The 22573-nt window shown below is 41.7% G+C and overlaps 1 protein-coding gene across 1 annotated transcript in view; it reads left to right on the top strand.

Moving 5' to 3' along the window:
- The first annotated feature begins 4341 nt into the window (after nt 1-4341).
- The window catches only part of gnpda2 (glucosamine-6-phosphate deaminase 2), a 32677-nt gene continuing 14445 nt past the window's right edge, over nt 4342-22573 (top strand). The window contains exons 1-4 of the mRNA XM_060831064.1: nt 4342-4399; nt 6890-7033; nt 16760-16861; nt 19677-19859. Coding sequence (XP_060687047.1) covers nt 6910-7033; nt 16760-16861; nt 19677-19859 — 409 coding nt within the window. The 5' untranslated portion in view covers nt 4342-4399; nt 6890-6909. The remainder of the gene's footprint in view (nt 4400-6889; nt 7034-16759; nt 16862-19676; nt 19860-22573) is intronic.

Here is a 22573-nt window from a genome sequence, read left to right as displayed (position 1 = left end):
TGGAAACTAAAACTGGACAGTATTTCAAATGAACACTGATAATATCTTGTAGAAAGGCAAAATTCCACCCTTAATCAAATAACCATGCAGATCCATTAATTGGGGATACAACCAACAGCAGTTTGTTTCCTTGAGTTATTTCATAGCATTGCTCATGTACCTTTGGAGGTACGTAATAGAGTAGTGTGATCTTTACCCAAAGTTTTTTAATATTTTCCCCCAATGAGTAAATGCATATTGAACTATTTGTTGACTCAAGTTGATGGCTAGGCTAACATTTATTGCCCATCCCTAATTGTCTTTGAGAAGGTGGTATTAAGCTCCCTTCCTGAACTGCTCTCGTCCATTTGATGTAAGTAGGTGGAGCTAACTTGGAGAGGATCGAGAGCATTTTAAGTTCCTAAGAGTGATGATAACCAACAATCTGCCCTGGATCTCCCAAAAAGGCACAATAACGCCTCTTCTTTCTCTGGCAGCTTGGGAAATTTGGCATGTCCATAAGGACCCTCACCAATGTTTACACAGTTAAAAATCACACAACACCAGGTTACAGTCCAATAGGTTGATTTGAAAGTACTAGCTTTTGAAACAATGCGCCTTTATCAGGTAACTGTGGAGCAGGATCTTAAGATGCAGAATTTATAACAAAACATCACCAAGTTTGCTAGGTTTGTTCAATATACCATAACAGTTACATGCATAACACTGTGATCTTTTGCTATAAATTCTGTGTCTTATGATCTTACTCCACAGCTACCTGATGAAGGAGCAACACTCTGAAAGCTAGTACTTCCGAATAAACCTGTTGGACTATAACATGGAGTTGTGTGATTTTTAACTTTGTTCACTCCAGTCCAACACCAGCACCTCTACTTTACAATTTTTACAGACGTTCCACAGAAAGTATTCTATCTGGTTGCATAACAATCTGGTATGGCAACTGCTCTGCCCTGGACCATAAGAGATGACAGAAAACTGTGTGCACAGCCCAGTCCATCACTGAAGCCTAACTCCCATCCATGGAATCCATTTACACTTCTCATTGCCACAGAAAGGCTGCCAACACCATCAAAGACCCCTCCCAGTCCGGTCATATTCTCTTCCAATCTTTTCTGTCATGCAGAAGATACAGAAGTTTGAACACACGTACCAACAGGTTCAAGAACAGTTTTTTCTTTGCTTTTATTGGACAGTTGAATGGACCTCTCCAATTGCAAATTTCATGTTGATCTTGCTCTGTGCACCTCCTTTTTATGCCTCACTGTGTCTAAGTACCCTATAAGCTCCATGCTCTCGTTTGTCATGATTCACCTATACTACTTACAAAACAATACTTTTCACTGTGTTTAGGTATGTGACAAACATAAATCAAATGTAATCTCCAATGTAGTTCAGAAAGGAGTTCTAGCATTTTAACCCAGTGACACAAAGCAATGATATATTACCAAGTACAATTGTGTGGTTTTAGAGGGGATTTTGCAGGTGTTGGTGTTCCCATGGATTTGCTGTCCTTGACCTTTTAGTTGGCAGTGGTCAATGTTGGAAGTTGCTTTCTGAGAAACCTTTTAAACTTCTGCAGTGCATCTTTTGGATAGTACAAACTGCTGCTGAACATCAGTGGTATAGAGTCATGGAGCTGTAAAGCATGGAAATAGGCCCTTCAGTCCAACTCATCCATGCTGACCAGATATCCTAAATTAATCTAATCCCATTTGTCAGAATGTGGCTCATATCCCTCTAAACCCTTGCTATTCATCTATCTGTCCAGATGCCTTTTAAAAGTTGGAATTGTACCAGCCTCCACCATTTCCTCTGGCAACTCATTCCATACATGCAACACCTCTTATGTGAAAAGTAGTCCATGGTGAGTTTGATGGTGGGGACTACTCTCGAAAATCTGTCTCATTCTTGGACACATGCGTCTCCATCAAGGATGGACACCTCAGCACCACACTCTACCGCAAACCCACAGACAACCTCACAATGCTACACTTCTCCAGCTTCCATCCAAAACATATTAAAACAGCCATTCCCTATGGACAAGCCCTACGCGTACACTGGATCTGCTCAGATGAGGAGGAACGTGACGGACACCTGGAAGTACTCAAGGATGCCCTCACAAGAACGGGGTATGATGCTCAACTCATCGACCGCCAGTTCCGATGTGCCACAGCAAGGAACCGTAATGACTTTCTCAGGAAACAGACACGTGCTGCAACTGACAGGGTACCCTTCGTTTTTCAGTACTTCCCAGGGGCTGAAAAATTACGCCACCTTCTTCGTGACCTGCAACACATTATCAATGAGAATGAGCACCTTGCCAAGACCTTCCCCACACCTCCACTACTTGTCTTTAAACAACCGCCAAACCTCAAACCGATCATTGTTCGTAGCAAACTGCCCAGCTCTCAGGACAACTCCATACAACCCTGTCGCGGTGGACGCTGCAAGACGTGTCAGATTGTGGACATAGATACCAATATTACATGTGGGAACACCTCCCACTTTGTACATGGCAGGTACTCATGTGGCTCAGCCAACATTGCCTATCTTTTACGTTGCAGGCAAGGATGCCCGGAGGCATGGTACATTGGGGAAACCGAGCAAAGGCTATGACACAGGTACGCACAGATGCGCGCACAGACACCCACACACACACCCTTATAGACACACACACTCCCACACGCACCCCCTCACAGACTTAAGACACTCTGCACTCACTACACACACACACTTTCTCACACTCACAACCCCCACCCCAGACAGACACATGCACACACACACAGACAAAGACCCACATGCACACATATTTTGTGGGGTGAATTTGTACTTGCAGAGTTACATTGTACTTTGCTCAAAAACTGCATGCATTCATGTAGAACTCTGAGCTCAAAAACTGCATGAATTTATGTAAAACTCTGTTCTCACACTTTTTAGATTAGAATCAATCTAAACATCATGGCATAGACAGAGAACACAGGGGGCCAACACCTTCAACATATTGTCTAGCTATCACCATTGTTAACAGTTAACCCGAGAATGCAACTTAAAAAAAAGTTTTGTGATTTACACATAAAGAAGTGAAACTATCACTGTATTCTAATAGATGAAAGGCTTAACAGACAATGAATTTTTCAATGTATAATTTCAGTTACATCACACTGTAAATTTTTGCTATAAATTCTGTGTTACAATTGAGCCCTCCACTATCATCTGATGAAGGAGCGTCGCTCCGAAAGCTAGTGTGCTTCCAATTAAACCTGTTGGACTATAACCTGGTGTTGTGTGATTTTTAACTGTCAGCATTTGGACTGCAAGGTAGTGAAGATGGGCTCACGAGTAAAAAATGAGGTCTGCAGATGCTGGAGATCACAGCTGCAAATGTGTTGCTGGTCAAAGCACAGCAGGCCAGGCAGCATCTCAGGAATAGAGAATTCGACGTTTCGAGCATAAGCCCTTCATCAGGAATAGGAGGAAGAGAGCTTCTTCAAGGAAGGCATCCTTGTAAGAGGATTCGCAGTAGGTTAAAATCTTCGAGTAAAAAATGAGGTCTGCAGATGCTGGAGATCACAGCTGCAAATGTGTTGCTGGTCAAAGCACAGCAGGCCAGGCAGCATCTCAGGAATAGAGACTTATGCTCGAAACGTCGAATTCTCTATTCCTGAGATGCTGCCTGGCCTGCTGTGCTTTGACCAGCAACACATTTGCGAGATGGGCTCACGAACAATCTATGTAAAGATAAAAGACATACATCGTCAGGTTCTAGTCCAACAGGTTTATTTGGAAGCACTAGCTTTTGGAGCACTGCCCCTTCATCAGGTGGTTAGGAGCAGCGCTTCAAAAGCTAGTGCTTCCAAATAAACCTGTTGTACTATAACGTGGCGTTGTGTGATTTTTTCACTTTGTCCACCACAGTCCAACACTAGCGTCTCCAACTCATAGTCAAGATCAGAGCGGTGCTGGAAAAGCACAGCTGGTCAGGCAGCATCCGAGGAGCAGGAGAGTCGACGTTTCGGGCGCAAGCTTTCCTGATGAAGGACTTTTGCCCGAAACATCGACTCTCCTGCTCCTCGGATGCTGCCTGACCAGCTGTGCTTTTCCAGCACCGCTCTCATCTTGACGATGATCTGCAGTCCTCACTATCTCCAAATCATAACGCGCATAAAGGAATTGCATCGGGGCCCCACAAACGTTTGGCAGGTTTTTACACGAAGAGGGTGAAGAGCTCCCCCCGCCCCGCCACAGCTTCCACATTCAAACTTCCCGCTGAGTGCCGGTTGGTGGGCGGGATTGGCTGGCCGGGCGATCATGGGACCGTGCATGTCACGTGAGAGTGTGCGCGCGCGCGACCCTGGTTGTGGTTGTGGTTGTGTCAGCGGCGCGAGGATCCCGGGGGAGAGTAAGTGACCGTTGGGCAGGGATGGAGTAACCGGGTAGGGCAGGGCTCGGAGAGGGTGCTGCAGACCGATTCACCGGCTGGGAGAGCGGGTACCGGCGGATGAAGCTGCTTCCCGGTGTCTCTCGGGGGTGTTTCCCCCCGGTCAGTAAATGGGCCTAAGCCTCTGGCTGAATTTTCAGGGGTGGTCTGCATCGCTTTCATTGCACCGAGGAAATATAAAGTGCTGAAGGCACTCAGCGTGTATGTGTGCAGAGCAAGCGTGTTAGCTTTGCTGAAAACACTTTGTTTTCACAGAACCTCCAACATTTTATGATTTTGTTTTATTCAAGCATTTGCAGTGATTTCAGTTTGTGGTGCTTGTTTCACTGATTCCACCTCAGATTCTGCAATTTGTTTGCCCCCAAAATGGAGTTCAGATTATTCAGTGTCTTGGTCCATTTTGTTTGGAGTTTGTATAATTAGTGAAATTTAATGTTAATTTGGCTTCAACTTTTAATGACTGATCCCTAATCTCAGCTCTCACATTAGTGTGCTGCTGGAAAAGCGCAGCAGTTCAGGCAGCATCTCAGGAGCAGTAAAATTGATGTTTTGGGTAAAAGCCCTTCATCAGGAATACAGACAGAGAGCCTGAAGGTACTCCCCACTCCCACCCTCCTCTCATTTATCTCTCCACCCTTCAGGCACTCTGCCTGTAATCCTGATGAAGGGCTTTTGCCTGAAACGTCGATTTTTCCTGCTCCTCGGATGCTGCCTGACCTGTGCTTTTCCAGCACCGCTCTAATCTAGACTCTGGTTTCCAGCATCTGCAGTCCTTGTTTTTACTCAGTTCTCACATTCTACCAAAGCAATCTTGTTCAATTTTCTGGATCTATCACACTATTGGATTTGGCAAAATTACCATTTTTCTTTTAAATTGCTCATGTCTATTTTCTGAGGTTGAATCAGATTTGTTACACTGAATTTCAAGCAAGGGTGCGTGTAGCTGTCTGTTTGGGTTGGCTTCAAACTCAGGTGATCCGTGAAGAGGAAAACAGTGTTAATGTCCCATGTTCTGAGAAAGAGTCACTGGACTAGAAATTGGCTTTTTTTCCCACAATGCTGCCAGATCCATTGAAATTTTGTTTTTGTTTCAGATCTCTAGCATTTGCACATCTTTTGTTTTAATTTAGTTTCACTATCCAGTTGTGTCTCAGTTGTGCAAAGTAGTTGATATCCTGGCTTTCTGGTTTGGAAAACAAATGGTATCCTAATTAACCATAAGATATAGGAGCAAAATTAGGCTATTCAACCCATGGAGTCTGCTGTGCCATTCGATCATGGATGGTGTGTTTCTCAACATATTCTCTTCTCTTCTCCCTGTAACCTTTGATCCCCTTACTAATCAAGAACTTATTTATCTTTGTTTTAAATATAATCAATGACTTGACCTCCACAATCTTCTGTGGTTACTGAGATGATAATTTCCCTTGTGACCGAGATTAGAACTAGCAGACAAAGCTTTAAAGTCAGGATCTCCCAAATAAGATGGAAACAAGAATATTTTCTGACTTATTTGTCTTATTGCAATTGAAGCAGAATCACTGAATACTCATAAGGTTGTCAGTCAAAGGATATAGGGTATAGATAGAAATGTCAAGACTACAATCAGATCAACCATCACTGCGGAGTCAAATGGCTTATTGCTGCTATTAAATGATATGTGTACTCATTTAAAATAACTTCAGAATAGTACCAGAACCCCAAACATCTCAAATTGGGTGATTGATTAAATTATTCCTGACGAAGGGCTTTTGCCCAAAATGTCGATTTTTTTCTCTCTTTTTTTTCTCTCTTTTTTTTCCCTGCTCCTCAGATGCTGCTATGCTTTTCCAGCATCACACTAATCTTGACTCTAATCTCCACCATCTGTAGTATCCACTTCCGCCTAGCTGTTGAACATACTTCCAACTGAAGTCACCATGCAGTAAAATATAAATCATTTTTGCTTACAAATTAAAATTCAGTTGCACTAAGCAGATCCTTTTATTTTCAAGTTGTTTGGTTATTGTATAACTGTAAATTATTATAACCTTTGTTGCCAGCACAGTGGCTGAGCGGCTGCATAGTTGCCTGTCAGCACTAGAGACCTGAGTTTGATTCCAGTCTCGATAGACTGTCTGAAGCTTGGAGGTTCTCCCCATTTCTGCATGGGTGTCTGCTGAGTGCTCCCACAATCCAAAACTGTGCAGGCTAAGTGGATTTGCCATGTTAAATTTCCCCATGTGTCCAGGCATGTGCAAGTTAGCTGGATTAGCCATGATAAATGTGGGGTTACAGAAATGGGCTAGGTTTGGGTGGGCTGCTGTTCAGAGGGTCTGTGCAGACCTGATGGGCCGAACGGTCTTCACTGTAGCGATTGTTTGTTCATAACACAATATATAAAAATTCAGTCTTATCTGATGATTGGTTAGTTTTCATTGACCTAAAGAGTAACATAATCTTTCCTTGTAGGCAAAACATTTATCATCACAATGCGTTTGGTTATTCTTGAAGACTATGACAAAGCCAGTGAATGGGCAGCCAAGTACATTTGCAATTCAATTGTTCAATTCAAGCCTGGCCCAGGCCGATATTTTACTTTGGGTTTACCCACAGGTATGTAATTCTTTTTCAAGTTTGAGACTGTTGCTGAAATCAACTGGTATTTGAATACACCGATAGCAGAATTTATGCTGAATGTTTCTAAAAAGGCATTTTTGTATGAATGTTACTGTCACATTTTGTGGGTGAATCAATATATTCCATGTGTAGTCTCTTGATGCTAGAAACATTGCTAGAACCTGTCCCAAGGATGCCCGCCTTGCAGAGGTTCTCCTCTTCTCTCTACAAGGATCTCAGTGAGTTCCTTTCTCACTGCCCCCACCCACCCCCAGATTGTCTGCTCTGCCCTGAAGCTCTTCAGCCATGTCCTGAAGCAGACCTGCTACTACAGCCACAACTCTGAGTGCCTGCCTATGGAGCCGACTGATCCAGTATGGTCTCCAGACTCTATTCAGACCAACACAATTTGGATCTGACCAGGACACCCACTACATACAGCAAATCCAAAGCTTCCAGAGCAACCTGTGCCCTTGCCTCCATCCAAGGCCCCAAAGGATCCTTCCACATTGGACAGATTTTCCTGCACCTTCACACATCGTCTACTGTGTCAATTACTCTGTGTTGTCCCCTCTATATTTGGGAGACGGGACGCTAATTCATGGACTGTTTCAGAGAACATCTCGGACACACTCACCGCCCTGTGGCCAAACATTTCAACTTCCCGTCCCACTCCACTCAGGACAGGCAAGTCCTGGGCTACCTCCACCTCCAAATTCGAGCCATCCAACTCCTGAAAGAGGAACGTCTTCTCTTCTGCCATGGGACCGTCTAACCACATGGGATCAATGTTGATTTCGCCAGTTTCCTCATCTCGCCTCCCCTGACATTATCCCAGATCCAACCCTCCAACTCAGCACCACCCTTTTGAACTGTCCTATCCTACCTGTCAGTCGTCCTTCCCACCTATCCACTCTGACCTATCACTATCACCCCCTCCACCCTCATCTACCACTATCAGTCCTAGCTACCTCTCTCCCAGCCCCACCCCCTCCTAGTTATCTCTCAGGATGACTTTGATTCAAGCCTCCAGCAAGTTAGCCCCCTTAATTTGCCCATTCAAATTGTTGGCCGGCACCATTGGCTCTGCCTTTAAGGATTCTGGGTAATCCAAGGTGGAGGACGGGAAAAATTTCTGGCTGTAGGAACTGTTTTTTTTTGAGGTATTTTAGGTGTTGGAGGTGATTTCCTCGAATTCCAGGAGCAGCAGTTACTGTTTTGTGCTGTTGCATTGTTTTGGAATTTTGGAAAGAAAAGTCAAAACAACGGCAGCAGTTTAAAAGAGAGAAGAGCAGACAAAGGAAGCACATGGTGAAGACAATGCAGGAGAGAGAGAGAGAGAACCTGCAGTTACCACCTTTGCTGTTTGATTTCGTGTATCGCTGGAAATTGGAGTGCATCTGGGAAAATTAACAAACAGTGAAATTCACAACTAATCTTTGAGGAACTGTTGGGCGAAGTTCACAGCACAGCATTGGATAGGTCTGTCCAAGAGAGAGGCTGCAGTAGTGAGTATGGTGGATTCAGGGAAAAAGATCGATCTGAAATGGGTACAGCTGAGAACAGAAGTGAGTAAAACAATCAGGGCTGGCAGGGACAAGGTAGGAATAATAAATTAAACTGCATTTATTTCAATGCAAAGGGCCTAACAGGGAAGGCAGATGAACTCAGGGCATGGTTAGGAACATGGGACTGGGATATCATAGCAATTACAGAAACATGGCTCAGCGATGGGCAGGACTGGCAGCTTAATGTTCCAGGATACAAATGCTACAGGAAGGATAGAAAGGGAGGCAAGAGAGGAGGGGGAGTGGCATTTTTGATAAGGGATAACATTACATCTGTGCTGAGGGAGGATATTCCTGGAAATACATCCAGGGAAGTTACTTGGAACTAAGAAATAAGAAAGGGCTGATCACCTTATTGGGATTGTATTATAGACCCCCTAATAGTCAGAGGGAAATTGAGAAACAAACTTGTAAGGAGATCTCAGTTATCTGTAAGAATAATAGGGTAGTTACGGTAGGGGGTTTTAACTTTCCAAACATCAACTGGGACTGCCATAGTGTTACAGGTTTAGATGGAGAGGAATTTCTTAAGTGTGTACAAGAAAATTTTCTGATTCAGTATATGGATGTGCCTACTAGAGAAGGTGCAAAACTTGACCTACTCTTGGGAAATAAGGCAGGGCAGGTGACTGAGGTGTCAGTGGGGGAGTACTTTGGGGCCAGTGACCATAATTCTATTAAATTTAAAATAGTGATGGAAAAGGATAGACCAGATCTAAAAGTTGAAGTCCTAAATTGGAGAAAGGCCAATTTTGACAGTATTAGGCAAGAATTTTCGAAAGCTGATTGGAGACAGATGATCGCAGGTAAAGGGATGGCTGGAAAATGGGAAGACTTCAGAAATGAGATAACCAGAATCCAGAGAAGGTATATTCCTGTCAGGGTGAAAGGAAAGGCTGGTAGGTATAGGGAATGCTGGATGACTAAAGAAATTGAGGGTTTGGTTAAGAAAAAGAAGGAAGCATATGTAAGGTATAGACAGGATAGATCGAGTGAATCCTTAGAAGAGTATAAAGGAAGTAGGAGTATACTTCAGAGGGAAATCAGGAGGGCAAAAAGGGGGACATGAGATAGCTTTGGCAAAGAGAATTAAGGAGAATCCAAAGGGTTTTTACAAATATATTAAGGACAAAAGGGTAACTAGGAAGACAATAGGGCCCCTCAAAGATCAGCAAGGCGGCCTTTGTATAGAGTCACAGAAAATGGGGGAGATACTAAATGAATATTTTGCATGAGTATTTACTGTGGAAAAGGATATGGAAGATATAGACTGTAGGGAAATAGATGGTGACATCTTGCAAAATGTCCAGATTACAGAGGAGGAAGTGCTGGATGTCTTGAAACGGTTATAATCCCCAGGGCCTGATCAGGTGTACCTGAGAACTCTGTGGGAAGCTAGAGATGTGTTTCCGGGCCTCTTGCTGAGATATTTGTATTATCGATAGTCACAGGTGAGGTGCCGGAAGACTGGAGGTTGGCAAACGTAGTACCACTGTTTAAGAAGGGCGGTAAAGACAAGCCAGGGAACTATTGACCTGTGAGCCTGACTTTGTTGGAGGGAATCCTGAGGGACAGGATGTACATGTATTTGGAACGGCAAGGACTGATTCGGAATAGTCAACGTGGCTTTGTGCGTGGGAAATCATGTCTCACAAACTTGATTGAGTTTTTTGAAGAAGTAACAAAGAAGATTGATGAGGGCAGAGCAGTAAATATGATCTACTTGGACTTCACTAAGGCGTCTGACAAGGTTCCCCATGGGAGACTGATTAGCAAGGTTAGATCTCATGGAGTACCAGGAGAACTAGCCATTTGGATACAGAACTGGCTCAAAGGTAGAAGAAGGAGGGTGGTTTTACAGACTGGAGACCTGTGACCAGTGGAGTGCTACAAGGAGACCGGTGCTGGGCCCTCTACTTTTTGTCATTTCCATAAATGATTTGGATGCGAGCATAAGTGGTACAGTTAGTAAGTTTGCAGATGATACCAAAATTGGAGGTGTAATGGACAGTGCAGAGGGTTACCTCAGTTTTGACAGGATCTGGACCAGATGGGCCAATGGGCTGAGAAGTGGCAGATGGAGTTTAATTTGGATAAATGTGAGGTGCTGCATTTTGGGAAAGCAAATCTTAGTAGGACTTATATACTTAGTGGTAAGGTCCTAGGGAGTATTGCTGAACAAAGAGACCTTGGAGTGCAGGTTCATACCTCCTTGAAAGTGGAGTCGCAGGTAGTTAGGATAGTGAAGAAGGCGTTTGGTATGCTTGCTTTTATTGGTCAGAGTATTGAGTACAGGAGTTGGGAGGTCATGTTGAGGCTGTACAGGACATTGGTTAGACTACTGTTGGAATATTGCGTGCAATTCTGGTCTCCTTCCTATCGGAAAGACATTGTGGAACTTGAAAGGGTTCAGAAAAGATTTACAATGATGTTGCCAGGGTTGGAGGATCTGAGCTACAGGGAGAGACTGAACAAGCTGAGGCTGTTTTCCCTGGAGTGTCGGAGGCTGAGGGGTGACCTTTATAGAGGTTTACAAAATTGAGGGGCATGAATAGGATAAATAGGGAATGTCTTTCCCTGGGGTTGGGGAGTCCAGAACTAGAGGGCATAGGGTGAGAGAGGCAAGGTATAAAAGAGACCTAAAGGGCAACCTTTTCACGCAGAGGCTCATACATGTATGGAATGAGCTGGCAGAGGATGTGGTGGAGTCTGGTACAATTGCCACATTTTAAGAGGCATTTGGATAGGTATATGAATAAGAAGGGTTTGGAGAGATATGGGCCGGGTGCTGGCAGGTGGGACTAGATTGAGTTGGGATATCTGGTCGGCATGGACGGGTTGGACTGAAGGGTCTGTTTCCATGCTGTACATCTCTATGACTCTAAGTACTTCAGCTCCCTACTCTGGAATTCACTCTGCAAACTTCTCCACTTTGTGTTTCTCCTTTGAACAAAGTTCTTGCCTCCTTCCTAAAAGCTGTTTTTATTTGGATTCAGTTATGCTTCTGTGAAGTGCTATGGGTTTCTTTTTTTTTGAAACTACTATGAAGGTGCAGACGTTTTAATTAACATTTAATTATTCTTGGCAGGCATGAGTTATAGAGAACTCGAGTGATTTTACATTTCATATTTTAAATAAACTTTGCCATTTTCATGCACCACCAATTCAACAGCAAGCATGTTAAATGGCAAAACCAGTCTGCAGGACTGAATAGCCTGATGCAGCTCCTAATTGTTTTGTTCAGTTATGTTTAGAAATGTGCTAATAAATGATAGACTTGCTGCTCAGTTGTTGGTACACTTTCTTGCACTAAATCAGAGCTCCCTGAATTGTGGAGTTGCAAACTTCAACTAAACGCTAACAGCTGTGCAGCTTTTGAAATCTTCCTCATTAGTAGACATAGCCAAACTGGCAATCCTTTGAAGCCTGACTTCAGTTTTGCAAAATTACATGGGGGAAACACTGTGGATTTTTTTTCACTTTATCAGTTAAACAACATACCCCCTTCCTCCCCCAGCAGCTATCATGCATGGGTGTCTCAATTCACTCACCCTCTCCCATCAAAAGAGACCTTTACCACCAGCTCTGTATCGGTTGTTCAACCCCTTCTCTGTTACTGATCTTCAAGCACATGCACTCGTGCATTTGCAATTCTCAAGCACCATTGTGTTATACCTGACTGTGGGAGTCAAGACTGGGGAACCTTGACCGTCTCAAAATAAAAGACACTTTGGAATGAACTAAGGAATTTATTTGCTTTCAGGCATTTAGTTTATGAAACTTGTATGCCTCAAAACACTTTCAGCTCCAATTATGCAAACACTAATGAATTCAAAAATACTTGTGCATAAAGATCCATCATGTATCGAGTTGGTGGTAGGTTGTATCAGTTCTTCGCTAAGATTATTGAGTTGTTGAGGAAGGATTACAAAAACATATTCCACAAATCAGTACTTTCAAAAAATTCAGTTTTGCAGATGAGGTTTGTTTTAACAAAACAATTGATACAGCATCAACTTACAATAACAAAAATGAGTGATAGTGGTTGCAGATGAAAGGATTGCATATGAAATTTTGCATTGAAGATATTCCAGTTGATTGAACTTGTCTGCATGTAGATTAGTTAATTTTTTAGATTTTACGTAAAATCTTGCATAGGCAAATAATGTTTGTGATTTTTTTGTGTGGAGAAGTGAAACTATTGCTTTTATTGTTGTCACATGTACTGTGGTCTTGAAAAGGGTGGTTTTACGTGCTGTATCAGTTTTGTGTGCCAGTTAACTTGTAGGCTGTGATGGTATTTAGATCACTAGATAATAGAACTAGCAGCATTTGATGATCATTGTGTTTTGTACTGACTTTTTAGTTGCTCTGCCTTGCTCTTAACCTGTAGCCTTGCTTAATGCATATTGAGTACTCAATCTTTTGAAAGTTACAAGTAAATTTGCTTCTCTCTCCCTTCTTTCAAGCAGTGCAAAATGACTTGCTATGTTTTATATATTAAAATTATCTTGCATTTGTGTCACCTATTACTAACTCTTCTGTTAGCAGAACCACTTTCTTTATATTTACTCTTCCAAAACCCTTCATGATTTTGAACACACTATTTAAATCTCCCCATATCTGCTGCTTTGGTGAGAACTATTATATTTGTTTTGTTTGCATAAACACATCAATCAGTCACCCAAGGATTTGTAAACTATAATGTAAATTGTTGTGTATGTTAGATGCCAGTTTTCAAATAAGTTAAGGGAAACTCAGCAAATTCTAATCAGAGGATTCAACATTTCTGCTGAATGCATGTTCATTTTATAGCATTTGCATATTCTCAGTGAAATAGCAGATTCCCTTTTATTCACTAAACAATTTCTTTATACAACAAAAAGAAATGAATGCCACTGGATGGTTATGAAAACTACTTACACTCAAGATCGATCTTCATTGAGGAATTTCAGTCTCAAGTATGGTTTCAGGGTTTTTAAATTTATTTCTTAATAAGTGTTGGGTTAATGAGATGCTTAGTCTAGAATTTGTGGTCCATCCTAATTACTCTTGAGAAGATAGTGACCTGACCTGTTACAGGCAATGGTATGGATACACCAGCCATGCTGTTTGGAAGGAAATTCTGGGGTTTTGACCTGACAAAGTGGCAATACACTTCTAAGTCAGGATGATTTGAGACTTTGGCACCTTACAGGTGATGGTTCTCTGACATATGCCTTTGACCTTCTATGTAGTTGAGATCACTAGTTTGGAAGGAGCTATCACTGGAGTCTTAATGGGTTGCTACAATGCATTGAGTAATAGTACCCACTGTTGATGGATGGGATGCCAATTATGCAGGCTGGTTTGATATCGATGGTGTTAAGCTTGTGTTAATGGGTCTGCACTCATCCAAGCAAATTGAGTATTCCTGATTTATGCCTCACAGATGGTGGACAGGTACATGGGAGACAGGAAGTAAGTTAATTACCTGAGTGTTTCCACAGTAACCACTGTATTTGTGATTGACCATAAACTGAACTGGACCAATGGTAACTCACTAGGTGATGGTAGGATATTCAGAAATGAGTAACGCCACTGAACTTCAAGGGCACATGAGAGAATTCCTTCCTGGCAGTGATCATTAATCGAAGGTATGACTCTTACAGGTCTTTATTCCCATTGACTTCAGTTTTGCCAAGGCACTCTGATGGGTAGTTATTAATTATTTACTCTCTCATATATCTAAAATATACAGTGAAAAGTGCTCTGCAAAGTGTTCCTGCTCTGGGTACATCAAAAACAAGCCCAACAAGAGGCCACCTTCAAGCATACTGCCGCCAAGAGTCCCGGTCTGGACACCACCTCTCCTGCAGCCGATGACCTTCCAAATCTGCAAGTCCACGCGCTGGGCTTCCTGCAGCCAGGAGTCCTTACTTTGAGCACGGCCACCACAGCTGACAATCCATCGAGCACAACTCCGGCTTTCCCATAACATCACAAGATAAAGAAAAGAGAGAACGACAAAAAGGAGAAGAATGTGGCCAGCCTGGAGTGAATGGGCTCCCTATCTTGTTGTTTTATACCATATTGTCTCACTGCATTGATATCATCTCACCACTGGAGTTGAGCTTCTCTGTTCATGTTAGTACCAAGGTTGTAATGTGGTCAGGAGCTGAATGGTTCTGGTGGAACCCAAACTGCGCATCAAGCAGGTTATCGCTAAACAAGTGCTGCTTGGTAACACTGACCTCCTCTTTTATCATTTTACTGATAGTTTAGAAAAGAGACAGGATGTTGGCAAGTATATAGGAACACCACCTGCAAATTTTTCTCGAAACCACTCACCATACTGCTTTGGAAATATATTGCTGTTCCTTCAGTGTTGCTGGGTCGGATTCCTGGAATTCCTTTCATAACTGCATTAGGGCTGCGGAAGCCATAAGGGCTCACGCCCGAAATGTCAGTTCTGCTTGGATGCTGCTTGAGCTGCAGTGCTTTTCCAGCACCACAATCTCGACCTACAGCATATGACTTCAATGGTTTAAGAAGGCAGTCAATAAATGCTAGCCTGTCCAAAACCCCCATATCCCTCGATAATTAAAAATATTCTTTAGGTGGGATTTATAATCAAACACTGAAATTTCTAATAATTGTCAGCATCTCAAGTCAGCCTTACTTTGGAACTTTAATGTTTTAAGGTTATTTGTCCTCTCAATGGCTTCTATTACTTTTTGCTTTGCATGTTGTGGTTCTTTTACACAATATTCCAAAGATTTCCATGTGGACTGTGACATTTGTTGAATCCATTGCTGTTTCATGCAACTGCTGAAATTGATGTTTTATGCTGTTTACCACCGCCAAAGCGTGATCAGAATATGCTGTTCAATATTGGCACTGCATACATTTAAGAGCAAAAGCTATTGACACTTTAATGTGCACTTAATGAATATCTTGGTCACATTTAAAAATACAGTTGGGTTGACCTGTAGCAAATGGAAATGCTTTAATTAGGTGAGCTATTGAACTTATAAGCAGAAAACTTCATTGTCAAACCTATTGCTAATAGTCGATCATAAGTTACTTTGGTTAGTTTGCATCTTGGTCAGCCATTCATCTGAGATTTGTATTTTTGAGTTGAGCTTTTGGGTTTGTGCAATATCTTATGCAGTTGATTTTATGAACAAATTAGAGGAACAGACTTTAACTAGAATGGGAGAAACAGGTATAGGATTCCAAAATGTGACTCAGCACTGCACTAATCTAGCTCCATTTTGATGTTACTTGCAACTTGCTATGAATCTGTGACGTGCATTCTCAACTGTAAGAGCTAGACTAGACTAGCCAGACATGTCAGATCAAAGGGCAAAATGTACAAACATTCATAATGATTATGACCCGAAACAGACTTGAGTACATTGTGTTTTATGCTTCAGAGTACAGATTTTTCATAATCAGTTGTCCCTCCAGATGAGACAAAAGTCTGGTGTATACATTATTTTTCTCCCTTCATCCCTTAACAAGTAATTAAGTGTCAAACATGCTATTCTAATTTATAGTCCTATTGGAATAGCTGCATGTGGTTCTTGTTCCATACAGAACTGCTGTAACAAATTATTTGTGGTTTTTATCTGTCGTTTTTGCTTGGTTGCCAGATTTTGGTGAGTCCTGATGCATGTGGGGTATAGGAGAGGCTGATGGTTATGATGCATGTGTAATTGCATACTGTTGATGACAGTAAGATGGGCTAAAGAACACGAATTGACTCTGCTTGGGGGGATTAAGTAATGGGGGTGTCATAGGAAGGGATGGTTGTTGTAGACTACAGCAAGATTGGCTGGTGGGAAAAAAGGTGGTGTTTTAGAAGGGGTTGGTTGGACGGAAGATAAGTTGAGCATCTGTTACCCAAATTAGTTGGATTGAGGAAAGAGGTGGATGGATAACATTGTAGGAGGTATTGAATGACATAAGGCAAAGAATGCATGGTATGGAATAGGAGCTGAAGGATAGAATAAGGAAGAAGCTAGAATTTGAGTGATATCTGAAGTATGAAAATAATGGCACAGAATAGAGATTACAGGGTCTGGTGTTGCAATAATTTAATAACCTTTTACTCTTTGCTAGTGCAAACTTGGATATTTATTTCTATTTTGTAACTTTATTCTCGTTTTAGGGAGCACACCTGCTGGATGTTATAAAAAGCTGATTGAATATTATAAGAATGGTGACCTCTCCTTTAAATATGTGAAGACATTCAACATGGATGAATATGTTGGTAAGTGTCTCATTTGCTTTGAAATTTGCTGCACAATAACTTTAAATACATTTCAACACCAAGTAGAAACTTCAGCTTAAATGAAAAATGAGTTACAAATCCTGTTGAATTCCATTTCTATTTGGGATATATTAGTTGAGGCAAAATAATAGTTTACATAGAAATAAACAATTGCACTGGAAATTCGCATGAAACTTTATTGAAGTACAGTGCAGAACTTCAGTATTGCTGAAAGACATACTTTTGTGAAAATATTTTGCCTTTCACTAATCAGGACAGTTAGTAAAGGTGCAAATCAATGGGGAACTAATATACATGCTGCATGAGAGAGGAGTGTTGTTTGGTTGACAAGTAAAAGTCATTGGTAGAGCATGGCCTTGGTTTGCAGGCCTAAAGAACAGGCACCGCACATATTCCGACTCTACAAAATAGAAGACAGCCATTTTTCGTTCCCTTCTTAGGACAATTCTCTGTTCAATCAGGGTTAACATGCCTGCACTTCTTTGTACACTGAGGATGAGCACCTTCAATGCAGCCGTAAAGATAAGTCCCAAAGATGTGTCCCTTCAGCTGATTGCAACAAACGAGTTGCCAATTGTACCCAAGCACCTGACACTGGTAAAGCTCTGCTATGCAATTGCTCCAAACTTCAGATCTGCAGTGTACATATTCAGATTTCATTAAGTTTTGCTCGTGAATGAAACTTGAATCTGTTTGAAGAGTTAACCTTTACTACCTGATTATCTAATCGTACAAAATGAACCTTGTATTCCTTTATGATCGGTTAAGCAGTACTCCTGTTATCTTATGATAGTGTTAATACTGGTATTGTTCCCCAGAAACTGTGACCTCAATGCCATGATTTTACATTTTGTCATCTGTTTGTTGTCTGGAAGCCAAGCACTTTGTCATGAATAAAAATGTAAATAAATTTCAACTTATTTGTATGAAAGCTCTTGAAGCATGATGTATTTTATCTTTTAATGTAAACTTTCAATCCTGACACACTTTTTTGCCATGCCAGTTGAAGTTCTGGGGATAAGCAAATTGGTAGCTGTCAAGTGTTAGAATAAAATGGAGTACAGCAAGGGTGATTTTGAAAAATAACTTGCATACAAAATAAGTAATTCTTAGTTCCTGCCAAATCCTAGACGATGAGCATACTAAAGTAAAAACAAAGTGCTGGAGAAACCCTAAAATTCTGGCACCATCTGTGGAGAGAGAAATAGAATTAACATTGAGTCCATTATGATTCCTGTTTGAAACTGAAGAGGCTGGAAAATTATCACTCTTATGCTGTTGACAAAAGGTGAAGAGAAGCAAGTGGAACAGATGGTCAGGGTATCCAAAGCAAAAGACTGTAATGCTGATGAGGGGAGAGGAAGACGATTTAGTGGCATCTTGCTGAATATCAGGCACATGGGACACCCTGACCCACTCATCATCTTCAGTCTTGATACTTCCTCCCTCACTTGTATTTCTTCTCTCTTCCTCGGCCCAACACAATCACAGGTAGCACTTGCCTTTTTATCTCACTGTTTCAGGCCCCAAAAACACCATCAAGGTCAAAGTAATTTACTTGCACTTTATAGTTTGTGTTTCTCCTTACTTTAGTAAGTCCTTTGTCTTTTGCTTTGGGAGCTCTTGCCATCCATTTCACATTGTTGCTTCTCCCTCTTTGTCAACAGCATAAAACATAATTTTCCAGCCTCTTTCAGCTTTAAAGACAAGTCATAATGGACTCCAAGTTAATTCTGTCTCTCCCTCTCTCCACCCCCACCCCCCAATACTGAGTTTCTCCCACGCTTTATTTTTATTTAAAATCTCTATCGTCTGCACACTTATTTTATTGAAGGTACTGAAATTGATCATGAGTATTTATCTCTTTTCATCTTCAGATTTTCATTTAAATTCTTTGCTAATACCTTTTAATGAAGACGCTCCTTTTTAAAAATAAAGTTTTATTAAAGATTTGCTGTGTTGATATTTACCAAGCTGTGGTAAAGTTGTAAAGGAAAGTATACATTCTGAGAATGTGGTTGTGTATTTTGTAGTGTTAGTACTTATTAAAATGGAAGACCGTTTGTGTTCACTTGTTATAACCTACGCAGCAATGACATAGAATCCCTACAGTGCAGGTAAAGGCTATTCAGCCTATCTAGTGTGCACCAACCCTCCAAAGAGCACCCCACCTAAACCCAACCCCCTGTTCAATCCTCATAACCCCACATTTCCCATGGCTAATCTACCTAACCTATGCATCGTTGGACACTATAGGGCAACTTAGCATGTCTAATTTACCTAACCTGCACATGCTTTGACTGAAAGGGGAAGCCTCCGGTGGAAACCCATGCAGACGCCGGGAGAGCATGCAAACTCCACACAGATAGTCGCCAAGGCTGGCATTGAACCTGGGTCCCTGGCTCTGTGAGGCAGTAGTGCTAGTCACTAAGCCACCATGCTGCCATATGCTGACATGCAAGCATAAAGGCAGGAAACTACATACTGCTTTCAGTTGTTCATATTCAATCCTCATGGTTTTTTAAACATGCCCTGAAGTATGCTTTCAGCCAAAGAAAAGACCTTTTTTTTTGTGGGAGTATGTTGCTATTTCTCTTAGTGGTCTGCATACTTCACTTTTCCTCAAGAAGACCAGTGTAAAATAAATTCTACAAGTGAAGAATATACATGCTTTGCTTTTATAGACTAATTATTTCCAACTGTTCACTTGTAGTAGTTCAAAAGTATACAAAGTCAACTTTATGGCTTTACCTGTTTCTTTTAAACAAATTTCCTTTTTAATTTTGACACTTAGCACTTCCGAGGGACCATCCAGAAAGCTACCACTCCTATATGTGGAATACCTTTTTCAAGCATATTGATATAGACCCAAAGAATGCTCATATCCTTGATGGCAATGCACCAGATCTGCAGGCAGAGTGTGATGCTTTCGAACGGAAGATTGCTGAAGCTGGAGGAATTGTACTGTTTGTCGGAGGTATGATTTGTGTGCATCTGTATATAAGCACCACCACAAAAATTGCTAATGGGTATTATAGAGTAAAGCATGCTGCTGAGAAAATAGAAGCTGCAGCTTTTATATCAAATATTCTGGTTTCAGTCAAACCTTTACTGAGACAAACCTATTGAGATATTTATACTCAGGTTGAACTGCATGATTTAGTGTGTTACCTTGTGCTAAATGACTTTCACAGTTATTTTAATAGAATTCATTTAAAATTCCATTAAAGAAAGTTGATGTAGTGGTCTTTTTGTTTTGTTAGTTATTCATATCAGTTTGAAGTTATCATAGTTCAGGAAAAGGGTCTATAGTGAATGGTGTGGTCTTCTGCAAAAGGATCTTGGGAAAAGTGCAGATTTTGATTTGATCTACACGTGCTGTTTGGTGTCCTTAGATTTGTTGTGTTCACGTGAAGAACGTAACCATGTTCAAGCTATTGCCAGTATGATGGATTGAAGTCTATGATTAATAAAACTCTGAAATGTGTATACTAACTTAGATTGATTTAATAATGTAAATATATAGAACTGCAGAGTGCTTTACATTGAAGAAATAAGCCACTATCTTTCCCAGCCTCTATCATAAACAATTGAGAAAATTAAGCAGCCCATTATTTCATACAGAAAGACTTGAACAAGCTTGGGTAATAATTGCAAGTAACATACAGGCCACTTGAGTGCCAACTAATCATCACCTTGAGTGGGCAATCTGATCACTGTTTGACCATTGAGTGGCATTACTGTTGACAAATCCACACCTGCCAATGTAATGGACTCATTATTGCCCAACACTCAACTTGCCTAGACCAGCCATACACATTCTGAAATTACTAGAATATGTCAGAGGCTGCAGCTAGTGGCTGACCTACAAGCTCCCAATACCCCTCCTATATGATGGGTTTGTGTTCCTAGAATTTTATAACTAGAAGCGAACAGACTGAAACCCAAAACGTCTTCGTGCCTTGGTAAGGTAGATGCCAGACTGGTGGTTCCCTTGTCCAGGGAGTTTAGAAATGCGATTGATGCTCTGCCTTGATATAAGGGAATTCCGGGATGAGTTGGAACATGTCTTTTTTTTGAATTGACAAATCCGGGTAGTACTTACACATTAATGGTAGAGCCCTGGGAAGTATTGCTGAACAGAGACTTTGGGGTACAGTTTCAAGAGACCTTCCAGGTAGAGTCACAGGTAAACAGGTAGTGAAGAAGGCATTTGGTCAGTGCATTTAGTATAATGTTGCAGCTGTACAGGACTTTGGTTGTCATTTTTGGGATACTGCATTCAATTCTGGTCTCCCTGCTACAGGAAAGTGTTAAACATGGAAGAGTTCAGAAAAGATTCACAGGATGTTGCTAGGGTTGGAGAGTTCAAGCTTATAGGGAGAGGCTGAGTAGGCTGGGGCTATTTTCCCTGGCATGTTGGAGGCTGGGGGATGACCTTGTAGAGGTTTGTAAAATAATGAAGGGCATGGACATGGTGAATAGACAAGGTCTTATGAGGGTAGGGGAGCCCAAAACTAGACGGTATAGGTTTAAGGTGAGAGGGGAAAGATTTAAAAGGGACCTAAAGGGATGACAACTTCAAGCATAGTGTGGTGCGTGTATGGAATGAGCTGCCAGAGGAGTTGGTGGAGGCTGGTACAATAATATTTTAAAAAGCATCTGCATAAATATATGCGCAGGAAAGGTTTGGTGGGAGATGGGCCAATGGGACTAAATTTATTAAGGATATCTATTAAGGATATTATTAAGGATTGTGGGCGGCACGGTGGCACAGTGGTTAGCACTGCTGCCTCACAGCGCCTGAAGACCTGGGTTCAATTCCCGACTCAGGCGACTGACTGTGTGGAGTTTGCACGTTCTCCCCGTGTCTGCGTGGGTTTCCTCCGGGTGCTCCGGTTTCCTCCCACAGTCCAAAGATGTGCGGGTTAGGTGAATTGGCCATGCTAAATTGCCCGTAGTGTTAGGTAAGGGGTAATGTAGGGGTATGGGTGGGTTTCGCTTCGGCGGGTCGGTGTGGACTTGTTGGGCCGAAGGGCCTGTTTCCACACTGTAAGTCTAATCTAATCTAATCTAATCTAATTTAGGAAATCTGGTTGGCATTGACAAGTTTAAGCGAAGGGTCTGTATCTGTGCTGTACAATTCTGACTCTATTGATCCTTGAAACTTTCTATCCAGAGAGCTAAGAGTGCTCTTGTTGAAGTTAGCACAATCAATTTTTATATAATAGGGGAATTAGGAAATATGGGAATATGGCACAACTTAGAGCTGAAGTAAAAGATCAAATGTTATCTTATTGAAAGTATTTTAGTGCCACTGGTATGCTGCTATTATCTGCCTTCCTATCTACAAGGCATGATTGAAATGGAATACTCTGCACATGGTTGAGTATGTGTATCTGCAACGGCACAAGTTTGACACAAGCAACCTTCATGTACTAGCTTGAACAAACGTTGTCGTCTCCACTGCCGTACCTTGGCTGAAATTGACAGGGTTCGCTATGTGCACAGATTGCTTCAGCACCTCCATGTCCATTGCTTCTGTTGCCTAGAAGGGCAAGGGCAACAAGTGTGATGCCTGAAGAAGTCCTATTGATCTCAGCGTTATCATTTCTTCCTCCACAGACATGCTGAAATTTGCAACTCATTGCAAAGATTTCAGAAGCACTGTCTTAAGGTACCTGCTTAACA

This window comes from Hemiscyllium ocellatum, chromosome 1 (genome assembly GCF_020745735.1).
Source record: "Hemiscyllium ocellatum isolate sHemOce1 chromosome 1, sHemOce1.pat.X.cur, whole genome shotgun sequence".
Lineage (NCBI taxonomy): Eukaryota > Metazoa > Chordata > Chondrichthyes > Orectolobiformes > Hemiscylliidae > Hemiscyllium > Hemiscyllium ocellatum.
The sequence above is the reverse complement of the archived record's forward strand: the minus strand, read 5'-3'. Positions and strand labels throughout refer to the sequence as shown.